Raw genomic sequence first — 27,736 nt, forward strand, 5'->3', positions numbered from 1 at the left:
ATCTCCCTTGATGGTGAACGAGCACTGTTAGCGATCATCTATGATCTGATCGAGAAAGATGTTATTGAAGAAACGCGGGGAAACGTGTGCAACAGCCCTGTACTGCCTATTCTAAAACGTACCGATCCTTCGAAACCGCCTGTTTATCGTTTTGTCATCGATTTACGGGAGGTGAATAAAATTGTGATTCCTCAGTTCCCTGTTGTGCCTGACATCACGGCGCTACTGACTCTGATTCCAGCCTCTGCATCTTGGTTTTCGGTGATCGATTTGAAGAATGCTTTCTTTAGCATTCCAATTGCCGAAGAAAGCAGAGACCTTTTCGGTTTCTCTCTTGGGGGTCGCAGCTTCCGGTTTAAACGTGCTCCTCAGGGCTACTGTGAGAGTCCATCGATTTACAGTCAAGCCTTGAAGGGTCAACTGGATGCGTTTTCGTTGCCGGCTGGTGCGGCCTTAATCCAATATGTCGATGACTTATTGGTAGCTGCAGATACTCAGGACATTTGCAAAATTGCTACGGTGTCGTTGCTGCAACATCTCTGTGACTTACATCACAAGGTGTCACCTTCTAAACTCCAATATTGTTGTCAAGAAGTAACCTATCTAGGTCACTTATTGTCAAAGGAGGGAAGACAGTTGACCCCAGAGAGAATTGCAGCAATTGCGCGAATGACTGTGCCAACAACCCAAAGAGATGTGCGTGCCTTTCTAGGTATCACGTCGTATTGCAGGCAATGGATTCCAAATTTTTCATTGCTAGCGAAACCATTGGTGGCTCTTACGTGCAAGGATGTTTCAACTCCTTTACCATGGACGGAAGAATGTCAGAAGAGTTTTTCTGAATTGCGTGACTCATTGTGTTCGGCTCCTGTGTTAGGTACCCCTGACTACAGTAAGCCGTTTACATTATATGTTCACGAGAGGGAAGGTTGTGCTTTGAGTGTCTTAACGCAACCTTTTGGTGGTAAGCAACGTCCATGTGCATATTTTTCCTCGACTTTGGACCCGGTAGCTAGAGCATTGCCGAGTTGCTTGAGAGCAACAGCGGCAGCTGCAGTGTCCATCCGACAATCAGCAGGATTGGTAATGGATAATATGCTTACGGTGATGGTTCCGCATGCAGTCGACACTCTTTTGAATCGTACGAAAACTCAGCACTTGACGAGTGCGAGATTGTCGGGATACGAGTTGACGCTGTTGGCAAGTCACATTCAGATAAAACGTTGCAATGTTCTGAACCCGGCGACTTTGTTACCAATTAGCACGGAGTCGGATGAAATAGCAGAACATGACTGCTATTTGAGGACTGAAGAGGAAACAAAAGGTCGAGTGGACCTTAAAAACACTCCTTTGGAAAATCCAGACGGAACTCTGTATGTGGATGGTTCATGTTTTAAATTGCCGAATGGTGATGTGACTACTGCGTATGCTGTTGTAACTTTGAATACTGTTGTGGAAACTGCAAGATTAAATCAGAACTCTGCTCAGGCTGCAGAGCTGATCGCTCTAACTAGAGCGTGTGTGTTAGCGAAAGGGAAACGTGTGAATGTGTTTACCGACAGCCAATATGCATTTGGCGTCGCGCATAGTTTTGGACGGTTGTGGAGAGAGAGAGGTTTTATGACGTCGCATGGCACGAAAACTCAGCATGGTCAGCTTGTGAATGATCTTTTGGATGCACTTACGTTGCCTAAGCAGGTAGCGATTGTTAAATGTAGTGCACATCGTAAGGTGACGGATGATGTTGGTCGTGGTAATGCATTTGCGGATGAGATTGCTAAGGAGACTGCCCGGAACCTTAGCACTAGAATGTATGTGACGAGTTCGGTTAGGTGGCCTACAGAGACTAGTATGTGTGAGGACACTATCAAGAGTGGTGAAAGCGATTCAAGATGAGGCCACCGAGACTGAAAAGACGAAGTGGAAAGAAAGTACGGGAAAGTTGGATGCGAATGGTTGTTGGGTTGATTTGTCGGAACATAAGAGATGGATGTTGCCGGATGCGTATGTGCTGGCTGTTGTGACAATGGCACACGGGTTAGCACATATTAGCGTGAAAGGTATTTGTAAGTTGCTGTCCCCGGTGTGGAAGAATGATGGTATCACGAAATGTGCTGAACGTTTGGTTAGGAATTGTATGGTGTGTATGTTATACAATCCTGGTAAGGGAACTCCAACACCTCCTGGTAGTTTTGCTCCCCCTTCATGCCCTTTTGAGGTGATTCAATTAGACTTCATCCATATGGAGCGATGCAATAACCTGAAATACGTTTTAGTTGTGGTTTGTGCGTTCTCCCGATGGATTGAAGCCTACCCTCTTAAAGACAATACTGCCCTGTCAACTGCGAAAATCCTACTGAAGGAATACTTTCCTCGGTATGGAATGCCTCGAGTTGTATGGTCTGATAACGGAAGTGAGTTTGTGGGGAGTGTGATGAAGAGTGTGTGTAAGGGCCTTGGAATTAATCAAAAATTCCACAGCGCCAATCATCCTCAGTCAGCTGGTTTGGTTGAAGGGTATAACGGCACCCTTAAACTGAAGCTAGCGAAGATTCAGGCTACGACTGGTCTTTCGTGGCCTGATGCTTTACCCTTAGCTTTATTGTCAACTAGGGCAACCGTACACTCCCGAGTAGGGCTCAGTCCCTATGAGATAGTGTTCGGTCGTCCTGCAAATGTCTGGAGGGTCCCTAGACCGGGTGTGTTCTCTAGTCTTGAATATCCAATGTTGATTGATTATCTTCATGATCTGACCGCTAAACTGAGGTTAATTCACCAACAGGTTTACGAAGCATTGCCGACGCAGACGGAGGGTCCAGGCCACCAGCTCCAGCCCGGAGACTGGGTGGTAACCAGAAACTTTGCCCGTAAGAAGAACTTGGAACCCCGGTTCACTGGACCCTACCAGGTCCTCCTTGCCACGAGAACTGCCGTCCGTTTAGAGGGCCGGAAAAATTGGGTGCATGCCACCCATACAAAGAAAGTTCCTATACCGTTACCGGCAGACTCGTGGGTGAGGAGGGGCATTGCTTCAGCTGAATCCGAAGGATTGCCGGCTTTTGTACCTTTTAGCGACGCACAACCCGTCGGAGAATCCTCAGTGCAGCAGAAAGACACTGTTGAACATTTGTCATCAAAAGATTCAAGACAGGAACATTCGACTGATCAGCAGGACTCTGTTCCCTCATCGGATCCTTTGTTTGATAAACATACACGTCCTGGGAAAACTCGATACTTTTTGTTCTAGCACTGAGGACTAATAAAAAGATTTTGTTTTGTCCCTTGACAATTACATTTCCCGTTTTCCACGATCAGTCTGAACACCTGTATCATTGCAATTATTTTTGTATATATTGAGTTTTGTTCTCTATGTATTTTTGCTTCCACAGCTGAGAGACATTTTACATATACGTTGTGAATAAAGGCCGTAGGGCCGCGCGTGTACTTCCTTCTGGTTAGTAGGTCTTGACGCTAGGTTAAAGACCGTCGGTTCCTGGGAACTCCTAGGGATTGACTACTGCTACACAGAACGAAGTGCGTCAAGAAACGTTGCGGACGGTCGTAGGGGATGGCGTTTTCAAAGCTGATGGACTTGGAAGAAGCTCAGGCGCAAAGGTTCAAACTGCAACAACTTAGTCGTACCAAATGTTTTATGTTTCAAATGTTCGTATTGCTTTTTACTGTTTCTGCACTATTGGCGGGTGGGGTGTATTATATGATGTCGTACTTCTTACCTTCTGCCATACCTACTCCTACTTCTGACCCTAAACTTACCTCTACTGCATCCCCTCATTCTTTCCATATTCTACCTGAACACGAGCAGGCTAGACGTGCAGAATTCCGAAATAATTCCTTTATTCAGCTCCTTCATCAGCACCAGCTAGTGGTTAATACTACAAATTGTTGGGTGTGTGGGTTGATGCCACATACCACGGATAAGGGAATTCCATATCTGGTCTTACCGTATAGTTCCCAGGGTTCAGCTCGAGCATTCCAAACAATGTTTCGAAGCGCACTAGATTCTTATCCCAGTCGAGAGCCACGTTCTCCCTACTTTGGCCCTGGCTCGTATCATAAGCCTTTGTCTATAGCGATAGAGGACTTAGATAGAGATATCTATGAGCCGTCGCTCATCCCAGAGGAAGAGGTACAAGCCTATAGGGTCCTGAGTAAGGTCGAGTATAGTGCGCTCACGAGTGAAAAACAGCTTAAAAGCTCGCCTCCGATATGGGTCGTACCCCACATCGGTAATTTTTGTCTAATGGGTCGTGGCCGAAGATCGAAAGCCCGACTTGGAGAGAGTGCTTGCACTGAGAGTTACATTCTACCGATGGTCTCGTCCCCTGTGTTTCTGGCTGCCAAGGGTACATACTTTGTTTGCCATGATCGTGCGTATGCATGGCTGCCCTCTGACTTTGTGGGCTCATGTTTTATCGCAAATCTGTTGCCTCCGACGTTCACTGTAGACGCAGACTACCACAAAACTAGAGTTGTGAGAGGCGTAATTAGCGAAGAGGACACTGCCGGTCAAGAGGCAGGAGACTTTTTCAAGGGTTTCCTCCCGTTTTGGGGACCTATGGTTAATAGTAGGAACCTGAGACAGTTGACTCGAGTGGTGGAATCGACAGCTAATATTACTGCCAGTGCCCTTGGTAATATCACCATAGAACTTCAGGCGGATAGACTTATGACGTTACAAAACCGTATGGTTTTAGACGTGATCTTAGCAGATCGAGGTGGGGTATGTAAGGTGATCCATTCGAGCTGCTGTATTTTCATTCCAGATAACGCTCCTACCGTCTATCAAGCCATCTCGAAGTTGCATAAGATCTCTGAATCCATACACGTGGATGTAGGGGATTGGACGCTACTTGGGTGGTTTTGGGGCCTGATGTCGACTTGGGGTTGGAAGATTCTGATGATTATTGGAGTTGTTGTGGCGTTCCTGTTCACGTGTTGCCTTTGTGTGCAGTGTGGTCCTGCCTTATGTGGCCTCTGTGCTACAACGTGTATGAGAAAGCCACCTGTTACCAAGGGGACTCGGTTGGACAGAGCTATGTTACAGCAACATCTAGATGGTCTAATGAATATCGAGTATGATTCCGACTAGTGCTTGCCTACATGAGGGCAAAAGGAGCGTCTGAGGTTCCGTGACAATTGTAAGTGGTGTTTTCGACTCGTACGAATATGGTCGAGTCTGGTATCTACGAACCGCAAATGACGAGTTTAGTAAGTGTGCGCAGTTTCGCTGTGCTAACTTAAACCGTTCGTTTGTTACGTGGGTTTTTCATCTGTACCCACGGGTTCCATCTTAGATACGGCATCCATTTTGTTTCTTGCCCTCAAGTAGCCAGCGAACAGACGTTGTCCGCTTCGCGACCCTGGGATTCCCAAGATATCTGCGGAAGACACATGTCCTTTGAAAGTGTCTTTATGACGAGGGGGATGATACTGTAAGGCAGATTGCCCCGCTCAAGGCTCATCTTGCCGTGCCGGTTTATTGTCTCAGCCGTGCATCTCATTAGGCACGTCCCTTTGATGCCTGTATCTCGTGTTTCCCGATACCTCCCCTTTTACACCCTTCCCAATCTCCTCACTGTTTCCATCTTCCTCTTCACCTGTTCTTGTTCCTTCTTCGATCTGTTTTACTGCTGATTGGAATGTACTAATGGTGGGAAGATGGGTTTTTACAGTTGGGAACCGCCAAATGTTTCCGCACTTATGTTCCGGACCTTGAATGTATCAAAGTGACCAAAGTGACCCCTCTCGGGGATAATTATGGGAACCGAGTCGTAAACCTTTGTGTACCATGTAACCCTATGGGAGAAATCTGTATAAAAGGAGCGATCCACAGTAGCAATTTGAAGCAGTCTCCTCGAACCTACATTCGTTGTACTTCCTGTGACTTCTGTGTTCCCTGCAGTAAATAAACCTCGAATCGTTGACTCTGAAGGAAGTGTCCCGTGTCTCTGTCATTCGTACGCCGGAGCAGGTTACCCACGAAGGTTTCAGGTGTTGTCCCCTGGCACCGCTGGGTCTTAAAGAACCCAGTCCTTCAGTCTTTAACTACATTATGTACTGGGAGATCCTAATGGAATGTCCCTTCCATTAGATTTTTTATTTGGTCCAACAAGGAAGTGATTAAATGGCAGATTGTGACAGTCAATTTATTTTCCCAACTGTTTGAAAACTGGTTCTACTGCTCCGCTAGACATTGCCATAGCTGCCAAGGCTTCAGGAAGGGGCGTGGCTAGCCAGCCAACATGGCGGGCATGTTTGAGTAGAGCACCGTCTCTCGCCCCTTATTATCCTGGCATTTACCCTGCAAGAGGTGTTTTTCCGTACTCGCGCTGTGTGGAGCTGGTGTAGGGACGCAGCGGAGAACCTGTGGAGCCCAGCCGATTTTGATTCCGGGCTGCTGAGGCGACAGTGCGGCCGAGGACAGTGTGGCGCGAAAGGTGCCCAGCGGCCGTTGCAGTGTGTGACCGCTGTCGCAGGAGGCCGGGCGTTGTTCTGGGCCTCGGAAATCATGCGAGTCCCGCTGGAGATCTGGCGCTGCCAAGAGGCGTGGGCGGCTCGGCGATCGGCCGCGACAGCTGCTGCGGAGCCCTATGCGAGCGAGGGGTGCAGCGATCTCCGCAGCCGGCGGGGGCCGAGGACTGGTGCCTCCTTTTGAAGCCTACAACTAGAGAGGGCGTGCAGACTCTCCTGGCCGCAAAGCGGCTGCCAGGCGGAAGCGGACAATACCACGCTGGTGCTTCTGGAGATACTGCCGGTTTCAAGACCACCCACGGCGAGGAGCGGGACCCGGGGCAGCTGGGGGAGCTCCGCGGAGGTGCAGTGGTTCGGTGGCACCCTGGGATGCCTAGGTGGTGACTGTGCGGCCCGGAGGCCCCGGACTGTGGATGGCCGACTGTGCACTCGGGGACTGAGGCCCGCACTGGGCGGGTGAAGCGCAGAGGGGGCAGCTTGGCGTGCAGGTTGGGCAGCGCAGGAGATCGTGGGCCGCACTGCCCCTGCCCCATCAGAGCGGGGAAGGCCTGTGATCACAGAGTTGGAGTAGTGCCCTAGGAGCGTGGCTGGAGGTGGGGGCTGAGTCGGTAGAGGGCGACGAGAAAGGCCGTCTAGGGGACTGTGGCGGGTTTGCGGTGCGCAGCCGCGAGCCAGACAGACCCTTGATGACATTTTGGCGAGCACGATAGGGGGACAAGTTAAGATGTCGGCCGATGTCTGAGATCACACTCATGTGCTAAGCTTGCCTTTCTTAAAGCCTACTTGCGCTGCTGCAGATGATTGTGAGACTGTTTGAATGTGGCGGGACCGGGGCCCGCGGACACACACGGGCTCTCCAACCGGCGCCCTACACTGGCCTGGAACGTTTATAGGTTATAGCTACACAACACACCTCTTTGACATCAGGGTGATCTGAGTTAGGGGTGCAATGTAGCGTGGTTGTTAGCGGCACGCACACCCAGACAGCCACTGTGCTGAACTAGCACATTCTTGTGAGGTGGACCTTGTTAAGTTTGGACGAATGCCTTCTTTGGGGTTCGCCCTTTTTGTTACATAGTTTGTGATAATTTGCATGTCTCAGTTGCGTCATACTGACCTTCCTTTCTCTCATGGTCCTTGTAGACCCCTTCCTGCGGTGTCCCTCTGGCCCCACGCGCGTGTGCAATGTCCTGACACATGACACACACTAATTTACTGACTTGGAACATCCACGGTATGCACACCCCGTCACGCCGCTACTCAGTCTTTTCCTACCTGCAGCGTCATGGGGTGGGGATTGCTTTCCTTCAGGAGACACATATGACACAGATTGAGCATGATAGACTCCGCAGGTGGGGGAGGGGGCAGTTATTTGGAACGACCTTCTCTGCGCATGCACGTGGCACCTTGATATGGGTGAGGGCAGGGGTCCCCTTTGTCAGGAAACGCTGGTAGATCATGTGGGAAGGTACTCCCTAGTGCAGGAGCGATTGAATGGCCAGGAAATCCTATTGGGCTCCCTCTATGCTCCGAACACAGATCAGTCCTCCTATCTCGAGAGCCTTAATCAACTCCTACACCCGTATACTAGTCTCCCTTGGCTGATCCGAGGGGATTTTAACATGATACTGGATGTGCACCTAGACCGATCCTCCCCCCCTCCGGGCTGCGGCAGCGGCATCTAATGCGCAAGCATTTCGGGACTGGCTTTCACACTCGGGGTACATGACCTCTGGCGCATGCAGCATCCCATTGATAGAATATACTCCTACTACTCTCCAGTTTATGATCTACATGTCCGGCTGGACCGGATCATAGGCACCTAGTCACTGCTCCCACTCCTCGCCAAATCAGAATAACTGGGGAGAACACATTCTGATCATAACCCCCTCTGGTTCCAGCTTAGTTGGGAAGTGGATCGGCCGCCGGTACCTATGTGGTGACTGCAGCCCGCTGCGCTCGAGGACGCTGAGTTTCGCGCATCGCTGGGCACGGCCATTTCAGCATACGATGAGGCTAATGAAGGGACGGTGAGCAGCGCCTCGTTGGAATGGGAAGCGAATAAAACAGTGATTCGTGGGCACTGCATGGGGGCCACATGGAATATACGTAAAAAGTCATCAACTTCTCTGGTGCGCTTGGAGTCGGAACTCCTCCGGTATGAAAGGGAGGGTGAGGGGACGGGTGAGCACTCGCGCATGCTCAGTGACCTGCGCAACCAGCATGCAACCCTTATGGAGCAGTTGCGATGCCATAACTATGCAGCGCATACGGCTAGGATGCACGCTAAGGCGGATAGAGCCAGCCGACTGTTGGCTTGGTTGGTACAGTGGGATGGGTGCGGAGCTCCGATAGGTGCTCTATGTACAGCAGAGGGAGTGATGGTGTATACTCAACGAGAAATTCACTGTGCTCTGACTGACCACTATAGGCAGCTCTACAGAGCCCGAGGCACGGGCCCTAGACATGCGCTAGAGGAGTTTCTGGACTTTGTTACTCTGCCCGCGGCATCTGAGGAGCATCGAGGCGAACTTAATGCCCCTTTCACCCTGGAGGAGGTGGGGGACGTGATCCTGGATATGGCGACGTGGAAAACTCCCGGGCCGGATGGCCTGTCCGCTGAATATTATAAGGCGAACAGAGATCTTCTTGGGCCCCTGCTCCTCCAGCTGTATAACACAGCTATAGACGACGGCTCGTTCCCTCCGTCCATGAGGGAGGAGTTTTTTGTCTCCTTGCCCAAGCCGGGCAGAAACGACACAGGGTTAGGTTCATACAGGTCGCTGGCAATGCTTAATGTGGACTATAAAGTTTTTGCAAAATTCTTGCCGGGCGACTTGCTCCAGTGGTTCCCCACCTACTGCATTCTGATCAGAACAGGTTCGAGATCCACTTCCCTGAATCTTCTGCGGTTTTTTAGGGTTGCAGCTGAAGCGACAAAGGAATGGCCCAGGGTGGGGTGTCTGATAATAGACTTGGAAAAAGCCTTTGACTGCCTGGAGTGGGGGTATCTGGCTGCTGTGCTGTCGCGATATGACCTTGACGTGGGTTTTTTGTGACCCCTAAGGCCCAGCCCCTTGCATAGTGGTTTTAGCCATATCTTCCTTGCGACCCTATATGCCGGGCAGGCAAAGAGAAAATGCGCCACAGACTCATTCAGGGCTGCACATCCAGGACAAGCTTTTGAAAGATCACCTAGATTATTCCACCCAGAGGTGAAATCATTCACTGGTAAAGTCCCGAACCTGAGTTTTAGATAATGTGATCCATCGAGAGGTTTCTCTATGAAGTCTAAGAAGGGTTCAAGTTTTCTTGTCCACTTGATCTCAAGGAACCGCTCGGAAAGAGGACCCCCTACACCTATGCGTGTGGCTGTCTCCTGGACCCATTCCCAATAGAGCTTCTTAGTCACTAACTTGGGAGGCGGTGTTTGGCTCGTCCATGATTCACTTAAGCCCAATTGCACAACCAACTGCCTCAGGTTGCACAGCCACTTGATCTTGTTACCCGTATTGAGCAAAATAAGTTCATCTAGAACTGCTGCGTAGTTGTGGAGCTCCCGGGTCCTTCTCAGTCGCACCCAAAAAAGTAGTGGGCGCAAACGCACTATGTCTTTAAGGGGGCGCCTCCCCAAGTCTAGCCGTAGTGGGATTAGCGGGGTGGAAACTTGGAGGGCCACCAGATCTCTCATGAACTTATTTTCAAATGTAACTAGCTCCGTTATGTTCTTGAACCCCCCACAGCTTGGATCCATATAGGGCTGCTGGTAATACTTGGCCTTCATAGATTGCGAGAGTCGGTGCCAAAGGTTTACTCGTCGACTCCCGCTGTTCTCTTAATACCACCCCTGAGACTCTTTTGTGGTTTAATAGCATTTTGGCCAAGTGATCTTTCCATTTCATCGGGCTGTTTATCCTAACACCCAAGTAGTCGAAGGAATCAACCAACTCCAAGGGGACACCATTGAGCGAGACATTGTTCCTAAATCTCTTGGAAGGTGAAATGGCCATGAGCTTTGTTTTAGAGGTATTGATGGTAAGGCCTCTGTCAGTGCAAAACGCACTAAAACGGTCAAAGAGCTTTTGGAGACCTGAGGGGGATTTGGAGATCAAGATGGTGTCGTCCGCGAAGAGTAGGGTAGGTGTTTTTTCCCCCCGCCAGGGATGGCGCATCTGCCGCTTCCTCCCTCAGATGGTCCACCACTCCATTCACAAAAAGGGAGAATAGTATCGGTGCCATAACACATCCCTGGCGGACTCCACTCCTCACGGGCACCCTCTCTTGTCAGTTGTCCCTGGGTGCCCCATCTAATCCTCGCATAATTCCCCTCATGGAGCTTCACAATGAGTCCCAAAAGTGGCCCTGGGAAGCCCATCTTCTCCAGGATGTCCCACAGCCTTGCACGAGGGACCAGGTCGAACGCCGTTTTGAGATCTATGAATGCCAGGTAGAGACTACCCTTGTTGATGATCACAGCCTTCCAATAGATCGCAAAAAAGCGGAAGACCTGGTCCATCGTGCCCACCTTTTGACGAAACCCTGCCTGGAAATGAGAAAGGACGTGCTCCTCTTCCATCCAGACACCCACCCTGGAGATGATGACCCTGCCAACCACTTTCTGGATCACGTCAATCAGACTGATCGGTCTGTAATTGGCAGGGTCATCTCTGGCGCCCTTTTTATACACAGTTACCACCTCTGCTCCTTTCCACGAGTCTGGCACAGGGTAACCCTTGTAGATCAAATTCATTATTAAGGCAATGCATCTGGCCCAGGCAGCAGGTACGTTCAAAAGGAGGTCCCCTGGTATCCCGTCCGGGCCAGCTGCCTTCCTAGGGGTCGGATGTCTAATGGCCAATAATACCTCAGAGGGCAGAAATGGTTCCTCATACACCAGTGGGGATTGGGTCCTAGTATCAGGGTCTAAGGGAGGTGAACATGTCACTTCTATCCCGCAATACAGTGCAGAGAAGTGGGAATACTATTGCTGTTCTGTTATGTTGTTAGCAATAGATGGTGTACTTTGCTGCCTAGCCTTGTTAATCAGTTCCCAGAACAGCGTGGCATTCTTCTTATTGGCAGCGGATTTAAGATCCTGCCAATGTTGTTCCTCCCACTCTCGTTTGGCCAACACTAACACCCTCGCGTAATCCTTCCTAACCACTCTAACTAGTGAGGGATTCTTTTTAAGCAGGGCGACTGTTAACTCCTTCCGTTTTACCTTACACTGGTCTGAATACCACAGGTTACTGGATTTAACCAGTTTATTGTTCCCTCTACCACTTTTACCCTGAATTACAAAGTATTGTCCTGCTTCCTCGATTGCGTTTTTATAAGCCAAGGAGAAGGACGGCCCCTGGGCACTACCATTTTACAGTTCAAAAGCCTCCAGCTTTACTGTCAAATCTGCTACATGTGCCCTGATGCTCTCAAGATTCCCTTCCTGGAATTGGACCTTGTCCCGTTTCAGCCTGCGGTTACCATTGTAGGGGACACCCTCATTGGTTGTCCTCAGAGGGCTTTATTCCCACTTTCCTTTAATTTACCCCACCGTAGCTTCATGCATAAGGGGTTGTGGTCGCTATCCTGTGAAGGTATGACCTCCATGTCTATTAGGTCGCACCACTGTGTGACATCCAGTAAGATGTAATCAATTCTAGACGGCCATTAAGCCTACTAAAGGTCATCGCTCCAGCGCGGTCAGACGTTGTCCTGCCATTAAGCGTTCTTATATTAAATTCCATGATCAGAGCATTGATCTGAATTGCCCTTGCTGACCATTTTCTAATTGGGGCTAATGACAGGGCTGGGATGGACCATCTAGAGTCCTCCTCCTCTATACCCAGGGGATCGTCCCTAGATAGGGGTTCAAAGTACAATTAAAATCCCCTCCCACTATGATTTTAGAAGTTGGGGGGCATTTGGCTAATACCTGTTCTAGGGTTGCCAATGTACATGAGGTAGTGTCCCCCGGAGTCTCTCTAGAGTATATATTAAATAGATCTATCCTGCTTCCCTTAATGTGCTGATTCTTGGGTGGTAATATCCCAGTTCAATCCAATTTTTACCCAGATATGCAATTCTCCCACCGGTCTACCCTTGCCACAACTTGATGCGGGCAGGAAAACGGTAACATAACCGGATTTGTACACTGGGAGCAAGCTCCAGGTTTCTTGGAACATGCATACATCAAACTTCTCGATAAACACATTCCATTCTGGTAGGACCATCTTTTTTTGCAACCCAGCCACATTCCAAAACAGCAAATGGATAACCCTATGACCTGTGGCAGACAGGTAAGGGGTAAATCCCTTATTCCCACCCTGCGCACAGGGAATAGGCTCACCAGTTGCTTCTAAGGAACTAGCTAAGTTCAGGGGTAAATTACTGTCACTGTTGCCCCTCAAAAACTTTGTTTGTATGGTAGCTATAGTCCTGCTGTTATCAGAGTTGTTGGCAACTGTAGGGCCCACTTTCCCAGTATCAGAATTGTTCACAGCTGTGGGAACCACTTTCCCCTTATGTAAGAGACTTGGTGATTTTGTATGTCAATCCACCATATCCAGGCAGCTAAACCTGTTTATGATCGGAAAGCCACCCCAATTATCCCTGAAAACTGGCTCTGTGGTTGGCTGCTCCCCCCAAGGCCCCCATTTCTGACCCCAATCTCGATGCCCTACTCTATACCAGTTACTATCAACTATTAGGTCCCGAGTGGGGACACTCCTTGGGGGATAAAAAAAGGAAAGTCCCCTGGTAGCTATACCCTCAAACCTATTTTGGGTGTCCCATGAGCAGACATGGGCAGTAGTGTGTGGATCCGCAAAATTGATCAGCACGCAATCTCCCTGGGTAGTTTTCCTCTGGGGTCCCAGCCATGCCACCCTCCGCACCGACAGGATCTTACTTGAACGATGTGGGGGTAAAGTCCGATTTTGGTTAAGCCAATGTCGGACCTGGTTAAGTAACGACCAATTGGCTTCCTCACCGGGAGCCTCCAATTCTGGGACCCCGTCATAACTACCGCATATGGTGTAGCCTCAGGGGTGAGTTTCACCACTCTTCCTCTGGCCGATACTCCACCATTTTTATTTCCCTTTGGCTGCGTGGTGTGTTCCCTGAGTGAAGTGGCCCCCTCACATGGCAGATCGGGACATATGTTGGTTTTATCTTTCTTTTGAACTCTCTTCTCAGCAACTAAGGCTGGGTTGGGATTGGTATTCACCGCTAATGGTGAAGGGTTTTTAGGAGCTTGTACTATAGCTTTGTTACTGCTTGGTTTGTTACTCCCTGCTTTTTCGGCCCGGGTGGTTTTTGGTTTATAGGCATAGTGCAGAGATCGGCTAGTTGTTTTTCAATGTGGGATCGTTTTTTCTCGATGGGAGAGAGAGAACGTTTAAAAAGCTCTTCTATACTCACTAAGAGTTGAATGTCAGCCGCATCCCGACTGCCGCTTTCCCCAACCAAGATAGTTAAACCTTCCAAATTCCCTGTGCTCCCAGTCTCTATTATAACATCACTACCATGAAGGTCGTGATTTATATGTGGTTTTTGAGCAGCGGACCCAGTAATCTTTTTCTGATGGCGGCCCCTTCCCCTCACTTTTTTTATCTTCCGTGCTTTAGGGATGGCGCCCTCCCTCCTGCCCCTCAGTGTAGTAACACTTGTGTCTTCCTGAGTGATACTGGTAGCTATTTCCGGAGTTTTTTTCCAGGTCTGTACTTAGTTGAGAGGCACATGATATTTGGGACACTGAAAGATCTACTGTATTGGGCAAGCTGCATCTATCAACATGGACATCTGCCTGGATATCTATAAGACCCACAGCCTTAGATTGTTCGGGGGTTTTGGCCGTTGCAAATTGTCCCATGGATGATCTTTTCTTTGCAGAGGCGAGGTCTTGTGACACCCTACACTCCATTAATGTAATCCCTTAGTCTAAGAAAGTATTGGCCCTTATAATGAAGTTATCCAAGGTGCCCATTGATAGGGTCCCTCCTGCAGCAGTTTTACTTCTGCTCCCTCGGGTGGACATTATTTCCCGTGAAAAATCACCAGTCATTGCAATGAGTGACTGTACAGAACGTATAAAAGGTTTACAATACGTACATACTGCCACTCAGCCAACCAGGTTAGGGTTTGGAGTTAGGGGGCTGGCCCAGCCCGGCCTCCGCCGGTCTCTAACGGGCTCGTCCCGCGCGCGTCCTGCTTAAGATTGCTATGTGTGACATTTTCATAATTTCAGTGTAATTATGAGTGACATTTCAACGACTATGAGTGAGACTTTCTCACAAGCAATGAACATAAGGGAAACAAATATAAATATCCGAAATCAAACCCATTTGAGGAACGAGAAACTCTAAGAAGATCTTAAAACTGCTGCAAAGCACCAGAAATGCAAGGGCACCAACCTAGTCGTATTGTTAGACAAATATGTAACCATGATATTAAACACTGAGCACGTCTTTGGCAGAACTTTCTTTAAGTTCTGTGTCATTGCGCATTATAATTTTGTATAATATTATGAAAAACGCACGCTGCGCAGACACACATGGCTGGTGCTATCTCTGCAGACACAGTGAATGAACTGGTTTTGTTCAGTATAGTTTCCAAAACTTACTCATGTCACCGCTCCCTGAGCACCGCTCACAGAGTGGTCCTTTCATCATGCATTTAAAAAATAGGGCCTGACTGCTCTTGCAGGCTCCGAATTAAGACAAGAACATCTGGAACTTTAAATTTACTCACAACTTGAATGAATGATTTGATACGCCCAGGGCTTGGGCACTTACTTGAATTTACAGCGACTGACAGCGAGCAGCTGCATTTCCTACATATAGGCCGCGGCCTGGTTCGCCTGGTCGGCTCTGCTCAGCTGTGCAGTTAGGGGTCCTGACGCGCTCCATAAAAAACAGCCGCAAATGAACCAGCCAGGTGGCAGACAAGCGAGTCAGCTGCTGTTCGGACCTCGGTGGCCGTGGGTCGAACTTGGTTGCAACACGTGGAGTTCATTTTACAACGGCTGGCTCCGCTCAACAAGATCATCATTAACAGCAGTCGGTGCAGATTTCCAATGCCCCCAGCCGACTTGCGCCACTGGAGGGAAAAGAGCCGGAGGAGGCCTTCGTAATGCGGCGACCTACTCGCCCAATGACTGTGCGAGTCTGACAAAGAACTCACACACTGACTACTTACATTCAATGATTCAGAAAAGGGGGTGGTGATGAAAAGAGTGTCTAAATTAAGCAGACCACTCTTACCCAGTCCAAAGATCAGGGCTTGATCCATCACCGTTATTTAACTCACTGCACCATCCCAGCCCAGAACCTGGCTATAAGCAAATTAGTCTGTCCCTGGCCAAGTGCAACATGGGAACAGGGCAGACCAAACTACCAAGCCAATTCTTCACCAGAAAGGAGACAAGCTTCCGGGGACCCGTTTCTGGCATTTCAGCCGTCGTCGGCCCAGGTTGCTTGAATCCTGATGGTGCAGTGAGCAAGGGACTTATGTCTGAGTATACCCTGCCAAACCTATAGTGGCCAAAAACAATTCAGAAAAGGGGGTGGTGATGAACAGAGTGTCTGAATTAAGCAGACCACTCTTACCCAGTCCAAAGATCGGGGCTTGATCCATCACCGTTATTTAGCTCACTGCACCATCCCAGCTCAGAACCTGGAATGCCAGAAACCGGTCCCCGGAAGCTTGTTTCCTTTCCAGTTTAAGAATTGGCTTGGTAGTTTGGTCTGCCCTGTTCCCATGATGCACTGGGCCAGGGACAGACTAATTTGCATGTAGCCAAGTTCTGAGCTGGGATGGTGCAGTGAGCTAAAAAACGGTGATGGATAAAGCCCTGATCTGTTGACTGGGTACGAGTGTTCTGTTTAATTCTGATACTCTGTCCATCACCACCCCTTTTCTGAATCGTTTTGTCCACCATAAGCGTGGAAGGGTGTACTCAGATGTGAGTCCCATGCTCACTGCACCATCAGGATTCAAGCAAGCCGGGCCGAAGACGGCTGTAATGCCAGAAACCGGTCCCCGGAAGCTTGTTTCCTTTCCAGTTTAAGAATTGGCTTGGTAGTTTGGTCTGCCCTGTTCCCATGATGCACTGGGCCAGGGACAGACTAATTTGCATGTAGCCAGGTTCTGAGCTGGGATGGTGCAGTGAGCTAAAAAACGGTGATGGATCAAGCCCTGATCTGTTGACTGGGTACGAGTGTTCTGTTTAATTCAGATACTCTGTCCATCACCACCCCCTTTTCTGAATACTTACATTCAATGACTCGGCTACCCATTGGCAGGCATTGACTGTGCTGTCAGGGAAAGTAAGCAGAATTGCGCACCACAGCGCGTTGATTAATTCAGCAGAGTTACATTGTAGTGAGCTCAGCCCAGCCCCCTGCAGTTTGCAGAGCAGCACGCTGCCGGCTCGATTAGTAGTTATACAGGCTACAACCAGCGCTCTGGCCCAAGGTAACCACCTGCAACTGAGGCGCAGCCACTAATATGAGTGACTCTGCATTTCAGTGCGCTGATGTGGACAACAACTCAGAAATGTCTTAGTCTAACACCTGATGCGTGGTACTTGACAGGGCTGCATTACTGTAAGGCTTCATATGAAGTTGGGCATGAAGTATCTGAAAAATGCAAGAAGCCATTAATCCTAGTAGGGATGATATTTGTCAAGCTGTTGGGTGAGGAGTTTGTAAAAGAATGCAACATTTCAATTAAATTGATGACAGTCTCTCCCCCGAATGATAAATTTTTTCGGACTATATATTCACTTTTTTTGTAGACCAAAAAGCCTCAGAACCATCCAGGCCAGAACCGAGGACCCAGACTCACTGTAGAGGCATAATGACTTTGGATGCCACAGTTTCCAGAACTGCCCCTTTAAAGGTACTTCTTTTCACTGGCTGGAGTTGCGATTTCATCTTGGTCATGGTAAACATCAGGGACATAAGTTATGAGGTGGTCGTTTGCAGGTGGTCCGCGATGGACTGTGACAAGCCTGCCTTCAACAGCCAGTCATCAATATACAGGAAGAAGTGCACTCCCAGCCTGTGAAGATGAGCTTCGACCAGTACCATCACCTTCTTGACAAGCATGGGGGGCCAAAGTGAGGTCAAAGGGTAGAATAGCGAACTGAAAGTGTTCTTTTTCCAAGACAAATTGGAGGAAACTCCTATGCAGGACACAAGTTCAAGACACAATTTCAAGGACATCATCCAGTCCTCGTGATCTCTGTGCAGTGAGGACCGGGGCAAAGGTTAGCATCTTGAATTTGTCCTTCCCAGAGCATTCAGCATCTGAAGATACAAAATCGGCTTGAGTTCATGATCATTCTTAGGTACAAGAAAATAGCAGGAATAGCACCCTCTGCTATGCTCCTTTTGGATACCCTCTTTTTGGACAAGAACAGCAAAACTGGAAGAAGGGGGGCTGACAAAAAGAACACTGACATACAACCTGCAGGAACCACTGGTCTGAAGTAATTTCACACCGGTTGGGCAAGTAAAACGGCATTCTGCCGCCCACTGGCTGAAAGGGATGCCCACAGTGGGCGTCTTAACAGTTTAGCAGCTATTGTGGCAGAAGAAGAGGAAGACAAGGACTGACCATCCTGTTCTTGGCCCTGTAATCTGCTACCCCCATGCTACTTGGAGCCTTGAAAGGGCTAGGCATGATGCTGCACAGAGTGAAATCACTGCCTTTGATGATAAGCCAGACCCTAAGAGTAACTCCTGAACTTTCAGTATTGTTGGAAGAACTGGTGGCTCAGATCTTAAGTCCAAGTAGCAAGCCTCAGCATTGCTATGTTTAAATTACTTCAGAAGTGAATCTGCCTTGTCTACAAAGAGGCTGGAGCAATCAAAGAGCATGTCCAAGAAGGATGCCTAAGTGTTCCAGAGAAACCTTTAGCATGCATCTAAGCATACGGATGAAAAACCATACTGGTGCCCATAGCACGGTCTACACAATCTGTGGTGTTCGAATCTAGCCCACAAGATGCACTTTGCTGAATCCTGACTGGGTAAAAGTATTTCGAAACTCTTTGGGAGAGGATGAGCAAAAAATTGCCACCATGTCCCAGAGTTCTTCGGTGTATCTACCAAGTAGACTTCGTTTATGTTTTGCAAAACACCTTCATGCAAAGCACATCAATGTGCAGAGCAGTGGGAAAAGGTATTTGAATTCACTTTGCATGCTGAGTCAGGATTACCGGCGGCAGATTAGCCCAGCAACATGTGACTCTGGGCAATAGCTTGCTTAATATTCCAAACGGCCCCAGCGCCTAGAGACCCTTACGGGTGATTGTGCGCTTTACAAATGTGGATTATTGAACTATTGAACTATGAGGCTTTACGGTGAAGCCTCAAAAAGGCTAGCCTTGAGGGCTAAGGTGAAGGAAGAACAGGCTCTAAAATAAAGAAAGGCAAAAATAACTGAAGGAGACAGCAAGCTATAATTAGGGGCTCCAAGGCAGGAGATATTGATGGGAAATAGAGAGTCTGAGAAATGTGGAGTGGGAATTACGCAAGAAGCAATATGGATAGAGAGGAGAAGAGTGGAGAGACAAAACATCGATTCAGGGAGTTGGGGAGACTAGTAAGGAAGAAAGAAGAAGGTAGGTGTGGGAGCACACTGCTTCACCTCCCAGCAGAGTCGCCCCTAAGCATCATGGTTGATGCAGTCCGACAAGCGAGTACACTTGCAAAGTCATTCGAGTGTTTCACCAGGTGGGTGCAGATTAGTGCTGGCCATCTCTGGACACGTGTTTGTGGATTATTATCCGTCTTCAGCAGAGATTAGGCAAAATGATTCGGGGTTGCTGAGCAGGCTGCCGTATCCTTGGAACGTAGTATCTCTCCAGGCGCGCAGGTGCCTCTCCACGAGCTCCTCAGCCCACAGCGGTTCGAGGGCAGCCTTTAAGTAGAAGGTAGGTGTGGGAGCACACTGCTTCACCTCCCAGCAGAGTCGCCCCTAAGCATCATGGTTGATGCAGTCCGACAAGCGAGTACACTTGCAAAGTCATTCGAGTGTTTCACCAGGTGGGTGCAGATTAGTGCTGGCCATCTCTGGACACGTGTTTCTGGATTATTATCCGTCTTCAGCAGAGATTAGGCAAAATGATTCGGGGTTGCTGAGCAGGCTGCCGTATCCTTGGAACGTAGTATCTCTCCAGGCGCGCAGGTGCCTCTCCACGAGCTCGTCAGCCCACAGCGGCTCGAGGGCAGCCTTTAAGTAGAAGGTAGGTGTGGGAGCACACTGCTTCACCTCCCAGCAGAGTCGCCCCTAAGCATCATGGTTGATGCAGTCCGACAAGCGAGTAAACTTGCAAAGTCATTCGAGTGTTTCACCAGGTGGGTGCAGATTAGTGCTGGCCATCTCTGGACACGTGTTTCTGGATTATTATCCGTCTTCAGCAGAGATTAGGCAAAATGATTTGGGGTTGCTGAGCAAGCTGCCGTATCCTTGGAACGTAGTATCTCTCCAGGCCCGCAGGTGCCTCTCCACGAGCTCGTCAGCCCACAGCGGCTCGAGGGCAGCCTTTAAGTAGAAGGTAGGTGTGGGAGCACACTGCTTCACCTCCCAGCAGAGTCGCCCCTAAGCATCATGGTTGATCCCGCACCTACGCGCCGGAGTGGTACTATACCTGGCAGATATTGGCAGCCATCGGCGACCCCAGAACACTGCCTATCCCTGCTGACGAGGGTTGATAACCCGAAACACGTGTCCAGGGATGGCGAAGACAGCGAAGATAGCAAGATCGAAAGATGATGCATCGCGAACACTCTACTACAATGACCAGAGTCCTCAGGGGCAACTTCCGCCGGTGTGTGAGTAGTGTGCGACCCCACCCCTCTTTGTAACTTAAAGCTCCCTTGAGCAGCGGGCTGACGAGCCTGGGATCCCGCACCTACGCGCCGGAGTGGTACTATACCTGGCAGATATTGGCAGCCATCGGCGACCCCAGAACACTGCCTATCCCTGCTGACGAGGGTTGATAACCCGAAACACGTGTCCAGGGATGGGGAAGACAGCGAAGATAGCAAGATCGAAAGATGATGCATCGCGAACACTCTACTACAATGACCAGAGTCCTCAGGGGCAACTTCCGCCGGTGTGTGAGTAGTGTGCGACCCCACCCCTCTTTGTAACTTAAAGCTCCCTTGAGCAGCGGGCTGACGAGCCTGGGATCCCGCACCTACGCGCCGGAGTGGTACTATACCTGGCAGATATTGGCAGCCATCGGCGACCCCAGAACACTGCCTATCCCTGCTGACGAGGGTTGATAACCCGAAACACGTGTCCAGGGATGGCGAAGACAGCGAAGATAGCAAGATCGAAAGATGATGCATCGCGAACACTCTACTACAATGACCAGAGTCCTCAGGGGCAACTTCCGCCGGTGTGTGAGTAGTGTGCGACCCCACCCCTCTTTGTAACTTAAAGCTCCCTTGAGCAGCGGGCTGACGAGCCTGGGATCCCGCACCTACGCGCCGGAGTGGTACTATACCTGGCAGATATTGGCAGCCATCGGCGACCCCAGAACACTGCCTATCCCTGCTGACGAGGGTTGATAACCCGAAACACGTGTCCAGGGATGGCGAAGACAGCGAAGATAGCAAGATCGAAAGATGATGCATCGCGAACACTCTACTACAATGACCAGAGTCCTCAGGGGCAACTTCCGCCGGTGTGAGAGTAGTGTGCGACCCCACCCCTCTAAGGAAGAAAGAACCAGCTGTATGGCAGCGTTGTGTTGCTGCCTGAGAAGTGTACAGGAAGTAGTGGGAAAGAGTGAGTCTAAGACAGCTGGAGAAGCATTGGGGGGTGTCCATGGGGGCTGGAGGAGTATGAATAAAAAACAAGTGAAAGAAAGAATGTATTGAAAGCAGGAGTGGGCAGTGGACAAGAAAGAGTGAGAAATGTAAAGAGGCAGGGGCTTTGGAGTCAAGAATCAGTAAGAGGAGAAGCAGTAAGAGGGAAAGCAGCAGGGATATCTGCAGGAGAGAGCAGAAAGACAGCAGTGCAAGGAATTCAGAGAGTGATGAAGAAGAGAATTAATGAGAAGCAGCAAGACGGTGAGAGTAAGGAGGTGCTAGATTAGAAATTGAATAGTAAGAAGTGCAATAGGAATGTCAAGAAGACGGGGATAGCAGACACAAAGTAACAAGAGGAGGAGAATTTAGTATATTAGCACAAGGAATGTAAGCAATAAGTGTATACATTAGGAAAAGCTGTAAGAACGAGGATAAAAGATGAGAGGGAGCACTGAGAGAATCTTAATTTGGAGGGAAGATTCAACACGGGGCAATGATCGACCTCACAGTAGGGGGAGAGAGGGCAAAGCAAATTAGCAGTAAGAGGGTAAGAGTCGGGAGGGTTGAAAGCAGTGCAACGAGTGTCAAGAAGGCTAGTGGACAAAAAGTAGCTACAGGAGGAGAATCAAGGAGGACATAAGGTGGCAGGAAGCAGTAAGAATAAATGTTTATAAAATGCAGTAAGGATAGTGGATGAGATTTAAGCGCACAGTGAAAGAAAGCTGGAGGAGAAACTGAACACTAAGCGAAAAGGAGAGAAGACTCACGAAGAGAGCAGAACAAAAAAGGACAGGAAAAACTGGGAGAGTGAATAGTGTGGTAAAGATAATCATGGGTAGAGAAAATGTCTGTCTTCAAAAGAGAGTGCATAGGAGAGAAGGAGAACTGGATTGCAATGTGGGAAAGAAACAGAGGACGATAGCAGAAACAGGGAGGAATAGATCCAAAAGTCTACAAAAGGCACAGAGATTTGCAAAGGTGAAAAGAATGAACAGCCCTGATTCAGTGGTAAACTAACGAAGGGTTTAAATGTAAGCGGGAGTCAAGGCTGGTGTGAACTGCCGATATAATTCCGTTCTACCCCAACCCATTTCTTTCACATCCCAATCAGTTAAAAATTGCACTACTCCAATATCAAGATCTGACATCCACTCGGACTAAAGGGAACATGCTATCAGTATTTCTTGGCAAATCAGGCTATTAGAAAAATATGACTACTTTAATTAAACTTTGCTGTATATACTACAATATTCTCGACTGAGTTGTTTCTTAGAATGCCCAATATCAAAGTGAAATCTAAAATATATTTACCTATAGTATGTACAGCTTTGACAGCTCGACAACTCTTATCCAGCAAACTTTCATCACTCCTTCCAGATTGAAACATTTCGATATTTTTACCGTTTACGCTTCAAGAATATCAACGCGTTGACTTTAAAGTTGCCTTCCAACAGTATCAAGTTTAAGTCAGATGAGAATAGATGGTCATACTATTCTAATATAGATATAATCAGGGGTTCTCTTAAGCCTAGGAAGAAAGGGGAGCTCAGTCTGTTTATGTTTCACAACTTCAGTGTGCAGGGTGGCTCACCTTCAACTACCCATGTTTAACTAAGGCCCAGTCACTTTTATAGCAACTCTTGCACGTGCAGTTTTTTCTGTTAATTTATGGACTATGGGGCACATGCATCAATGTCAGGAATTGCAATTCGTTAATAGCGATTTTTAAGGAATCGCTATTAAGGACTCGCAATTCCTTATTCATGTAGGAATCGCAAAACAAAATGCAATTCCTACACATTCCCTAATAGCAAATTGTGATTAGATATTAGGGAATGCTTTCCCATTCATTCCTATGGGCCTAGAGGCCCATAGGAATGAATGAGAAAGCGTTCGCAAATTGCGATAACCAAATTGGTAATCGCAAATTGAGAATACAATTTCAAGGGTGGTAGGGGACCAAAAAGCCACCCTGATGCACCCCAAAAATGGCATGAGTACACATGAGGCGCACACATAAGCCCTAAGGGCATGTGTGCGCGCAAAATAGCACTTAGAAAAATGCAATTTTGTGCATTTTTCTAAGGAATTGCTAATTACCATCAACTTGAAGTTGATGGTAATTTGCGATTCCTTAATGCAAAGTTACATTCTCAGAATGCTTCTTGCATTGCATTTAGGGAATCACAAATTGTAATTCCCTAACTGCATTAGCAAAATAGGTAAGCGCAAAAATTACGCTTTCACGATTACCTGTTGTTTTGCAGATGGCTTTGGGGTTGATGCATCCCAGAAGGCAAATTACCGGTCGCAAACAGGCCTTTTCTGTGATTTGACCCATTTCTGAGTGGTAATTAGCTTGATGCATGTGCACCTTTGTGACTTCATCAAGCGACTGCTAGTTTCAAAGCATGGCAGCACAAAGACTGAACTCAAAGCGTGTGATGTAACTTCACCCTTTCTGTGCAGTTTAAAGCGGAAAACACTACAGGTTATTTACTTTGATCTCATTCTGATGAATGGTTTGTTTGCTGACCCAGATCTCAAACCCTAGCCTTTCACTGTTTAACTAGGTGTCCGGAGTGTGGGAGCAGCTACCAAGCAGAGCGACTCGGTGGACTGCTTCAGACTCCAGCTAGCCAGAACCTGGTAGTTCAAATAAACTGATGTGTCTTTTGCTTTTATCTGATGTTTAATTCTGACGTTTGCCATACCTTTTTATATATACCTAATACTTACTTATAGGGGCTTTTAGCCAGCCCTCGTCCTTCACGTGCTGATGCTGTGTAATTTATATAATTCTCACTCAGTCAGTCTCTCTCTCACTCAGTCAGCGCTACCATAAGATGTTTTTTTTATTTCAGTTAATATTTTTGTTTTAAGATTTATGAGGCCCCAATAGGTTCCCCAACAAATATATATACATATATATCTACTTCCCACGACGGAGAATGCTTTGGAATATATATATATATATATATATATATATATATATATATATATATATATATATATATATATATATATATATATATATATATATATATATATATATATAAATATATATATATATATTATATATATCCCCAATTGCCGCAGCTTTCAAGGCAGCACTCCTGCCTTATGGCGCTTTCAATCAGCTCGCCTCCGTGTCCCGGTGAATATGTATGTGCCGACGCGTTTCGAGGCTCATCGCGTCTTTTTCACAGGCTAGTGCAAGCAGCGCAATGACAGCCCTTTACACTAATTTGCCTCCACACGTTTTTTATTCGCTTTTGGTACAGAATGGGGCGGTGCTTAGTGCACGTGATAATCTTAGTGTCTGCTGGGAATGGAAGTCCATTCGGGCTATTCAGTGCTCACCTTGATGCTGAGGCAATTGGTGATATATTATCAAAACAAAACAACTAACGATGATACTCTGAATCTATGTAAGTACAGTGACGACCAAGGCTTGCTGGCCTGTGATGGATAAGTACTTTATAATAAGTTCCTAAGCATAGGCCCTTATTACTGGGGGGAAACCTTTACCGCGGGAATGCGATCTTTCAACTCCCTTCTGCTAACTGACAAATGTTCCCCAAGCCTTCAGCACTACAGGGGCTACACTAATGTGTTCCTATTGACTTCTCCCCGACAAAATTGTGCGTTAACAGACACGTTTGTTAAGCGCCTTTTTCAAGGCGAACTATTCCAAATACCTTGAGGTATAGGCAGCAACGATCGGAGAAGTCGCTTTTCATACAGAAACTATACACTTTATTTCCATAGTAAGACCAGCCCGCCTTTGCTCTTCTTCCTCATTCACTCACAAAGATGCCTTCGGCTACTGGAGGTCGCACGTTTGCTGCCAACAAAAGCAACATGACAGAGCGAACCCAGCCTCTCGCTCTTTCACGCTGAAAGCAGCAAAGGAATGCAATTAAATCGTAGCTGTAGCGAAGGCTCGAGTTGCCTAGCACATGCTTCATGGGAAAAAACGCACATTTTATTCGTAAATCACTAGGCACGCCCACCACTAACGTAGATAAAATGGCGCGAACGAACACGAAACGCATTGTCCACCACAGCACAGACTGCAAGCATACACTTTTTGGTGACTTGTTAACACACTCTAACCGAACACTTGCTATAACAATACTATTTTGCTTAGCTGGGTATTGCACTGCAAGCCGCATTCCCACACTGAGCAGGAGGAAGTGAATGTGACTGACAGCTGCGGCGCTCCCTGGTGCTTTATGCACTGGAGGCAGCTCAGGGTCAACAGTGACATGAATCATGCGGAGCTCACCTTGGTGGAGAAAGAGAAGAGAAGCACTTTGTCCTTGTTTTTCCTGAAATGATTTAGAAGCTGCTGAAGGACCTGGAAGTGAACCACAGTACAGTAATGAGGCGAACCAGCCAGAACGCCATGTGTACACAATAAATATTCACGTTCAGAAAAACACTATGCCGTTCGGATTACTTCGTTTATTTGACAGACGTTCTCAGTAATTCGTCAGTTATTATTTACAAACCTCCGAGAAAGAGGAAAACTCAAAAATGCTTGTGAGCATTAATACTGAGAAGAAAAATACCTTTGGTTTTCTGTTAAACACGAACAGATGAACTGAACTACTAGGTTAAAATGAATATAAAAAAGGCATTACATCAAAAGTTTTACAAGCATCTTGACAAGGCAAAGACTCATTCGGCATTTGCCACAACCCCGCCATAATGTAATGCTGTCTTATTGACAGTCTGCACTCCATTCATTAAAAATATAATGGATGAAATAAAATAAACAAGCATTGGCAAAGCCAATAGGTTGGGCCTACACAACAGCTATTGGCTTTGCCAATGTTTTTCCGCCAATGTTGAACAGCCGAGTGAAGTAGAGGCGTAGAGTGGATTGGAGTGAATTAGAGTGACATTGCAATCAGTGGAGTGGGGCAGAGTATAGTGGTCTGGCGTGATTATAGTGGAGTAGCATAGAGTACAGTGGAGTGGCGTAGAATGGATTGCCATACAGTAGAGTTGAGTGGAGTGGTGTAGACTACAATGGAGTGAAACTGAGTGGCATGGTGTAGAGTGGTGTAGATTGGCTGTGGAGTAGAGGCGGACAGAGTAGCACTGTCTAGAGTGGGGTAGAGTGGTACTGTGGGGAGCGGCATGGTGTAGAGTGGCATAGAGTGTTGTAGAGTAGAGTGGCGTAGAGTGGGGTGGAGTGAAGAGGCCTAGAGTGCAGTGGGGCAGAATAGAGTGGCATACAGTGCACTGGGGTACAGTGCAGTGGCGAAGAGTAGAAAGACGTAGAGTGCAGTTTCACAGAGTAGAGTGATGCAGAGTAGAGTGCAGCGGCACAAAGTAGTTGCATAGAGTGCAGTGGTGTAGAGTAGAATGGTGCAGAGTTCAGTCGCTTAGAGTTCAGTGGTGCAGAGTAGAGTGGTGCAGTGAGGAGCAGAGTGGCGTGGTGCAGTGGCATGGAGTGCAATGCGTAGAGTGATTCAGAGAAGCGTGGAACAGAGTCCAGTGGCGTGGAATAGAGTGCAATAGAGTATAGTAGAGTGCAGTGGCGCAGAGTAGAGTGGTGCAGAGTGCAATGGCATAGATTAAAGTGGTGCAGAGTAGATCAAAGAGATGTAGAGTGTAGTGCCATTAAAGTACAACGCTGCAGAATAAACTACAGTGCCACAGAGTGGTGCAGAGTAGAGTACAGTAGTGTAAAGTGGTGCAGATTAATGTACCGTGGCCTAGAGTGCAGTGGTGCAGAGTGGCCTAGAGTGATGCTGTGTAGAAAGCAGTGGTGCAGAGAGGAGTGACACACAGTGTAGGGGCATAGAGCAGTGTGGTGCAGAGAAGATCAGAGTGGCATAGAGTGCAGAGGTGCTGAGTAGATTAGAGTGACAGAGTGTAGTAGTGCTGAGTAAAGTGCAGTAGAGTGGTTTAGAGTGAAGTGCTGTTAGAGTGGTTATGGTGATGTGCAGTGGTTAGAGTGGTTTAGAATGCAGTGGCATAGAGTGGTTAGAGTTGTGCAGAGTAGAGTGCTGCAGCAGTGCGGAGTGGTGGAGAGTAGAGCAGCGTGGAGTGCAGTGGCATAGAGTGGTGCAGAGAAGAGCAGAGTGGAGTAGAGTGGTGCGGAGTAGAGTGCATCAGCACAGAATAGAGTGTAGTGGCATAGAGTAGCGAGACGTAGTGTGGAGCAGACTTGTATAGAGTGTAATGGAGCAGAATAGAGTGGAGTAGTGTGGAGTGCAGGGGCATAGAATAGAATGTCATAGAATGGTGCAGAGTAGACTGCAGTGGCGTTGAGTGCAGTGGTGCAGTGAAGAGCAGAGTGGTGTAAAGTGATGCAGTGGCATAGTGGTGCTGCCCCGTAAGGTGGTGCAGAAAAGAGCAGAGTGGAATACAGAGCAGTGGCATTGAGCAGAGTGGCG

General features: G+C 48.1%; 1 protein-coding gene across 3 annotated transcripts in view; it reads right to left on the reverse strand.

Annotated features, from left to right (window-relative positions):
- The window catches only part of ERCC6L2 (ERCC excision repair 6 like 2), a 1,198,109-nt gene that overhangs the window by 606,183 nt on the left and 564,190 nt on the right, over positions 1-27,736 (reverse strand). For all 3 annotated transcript variants that reach the window (XM_086961179.1, XM_086961178.1, XM_086961180.1), the window contains one exon: positions 25,612-25,683. In XM_086961179.1, coding sequence (XP_086817305.1) covers positions 25,612-25,683 — 72 coding nt within the window. The remainder of the gene's footprint in view (positions 1-25,611; positions 25,684-27,736) is intronic.

This window comes from Lissotriton vulgaris, chromosome 3_1 (assembly GCF_964263255.1).
Source record: "Lissotriton vulgaris chromosome 3_1, aLisVul1.2, whole genome shotgun sequence".
NCBI classification, from domain to species: Eukaryota; Metazoa; Chordata; class Amphibia; order Caudata; family Salamandridae; genus Lissotriton; species Lissotriton vulgaris.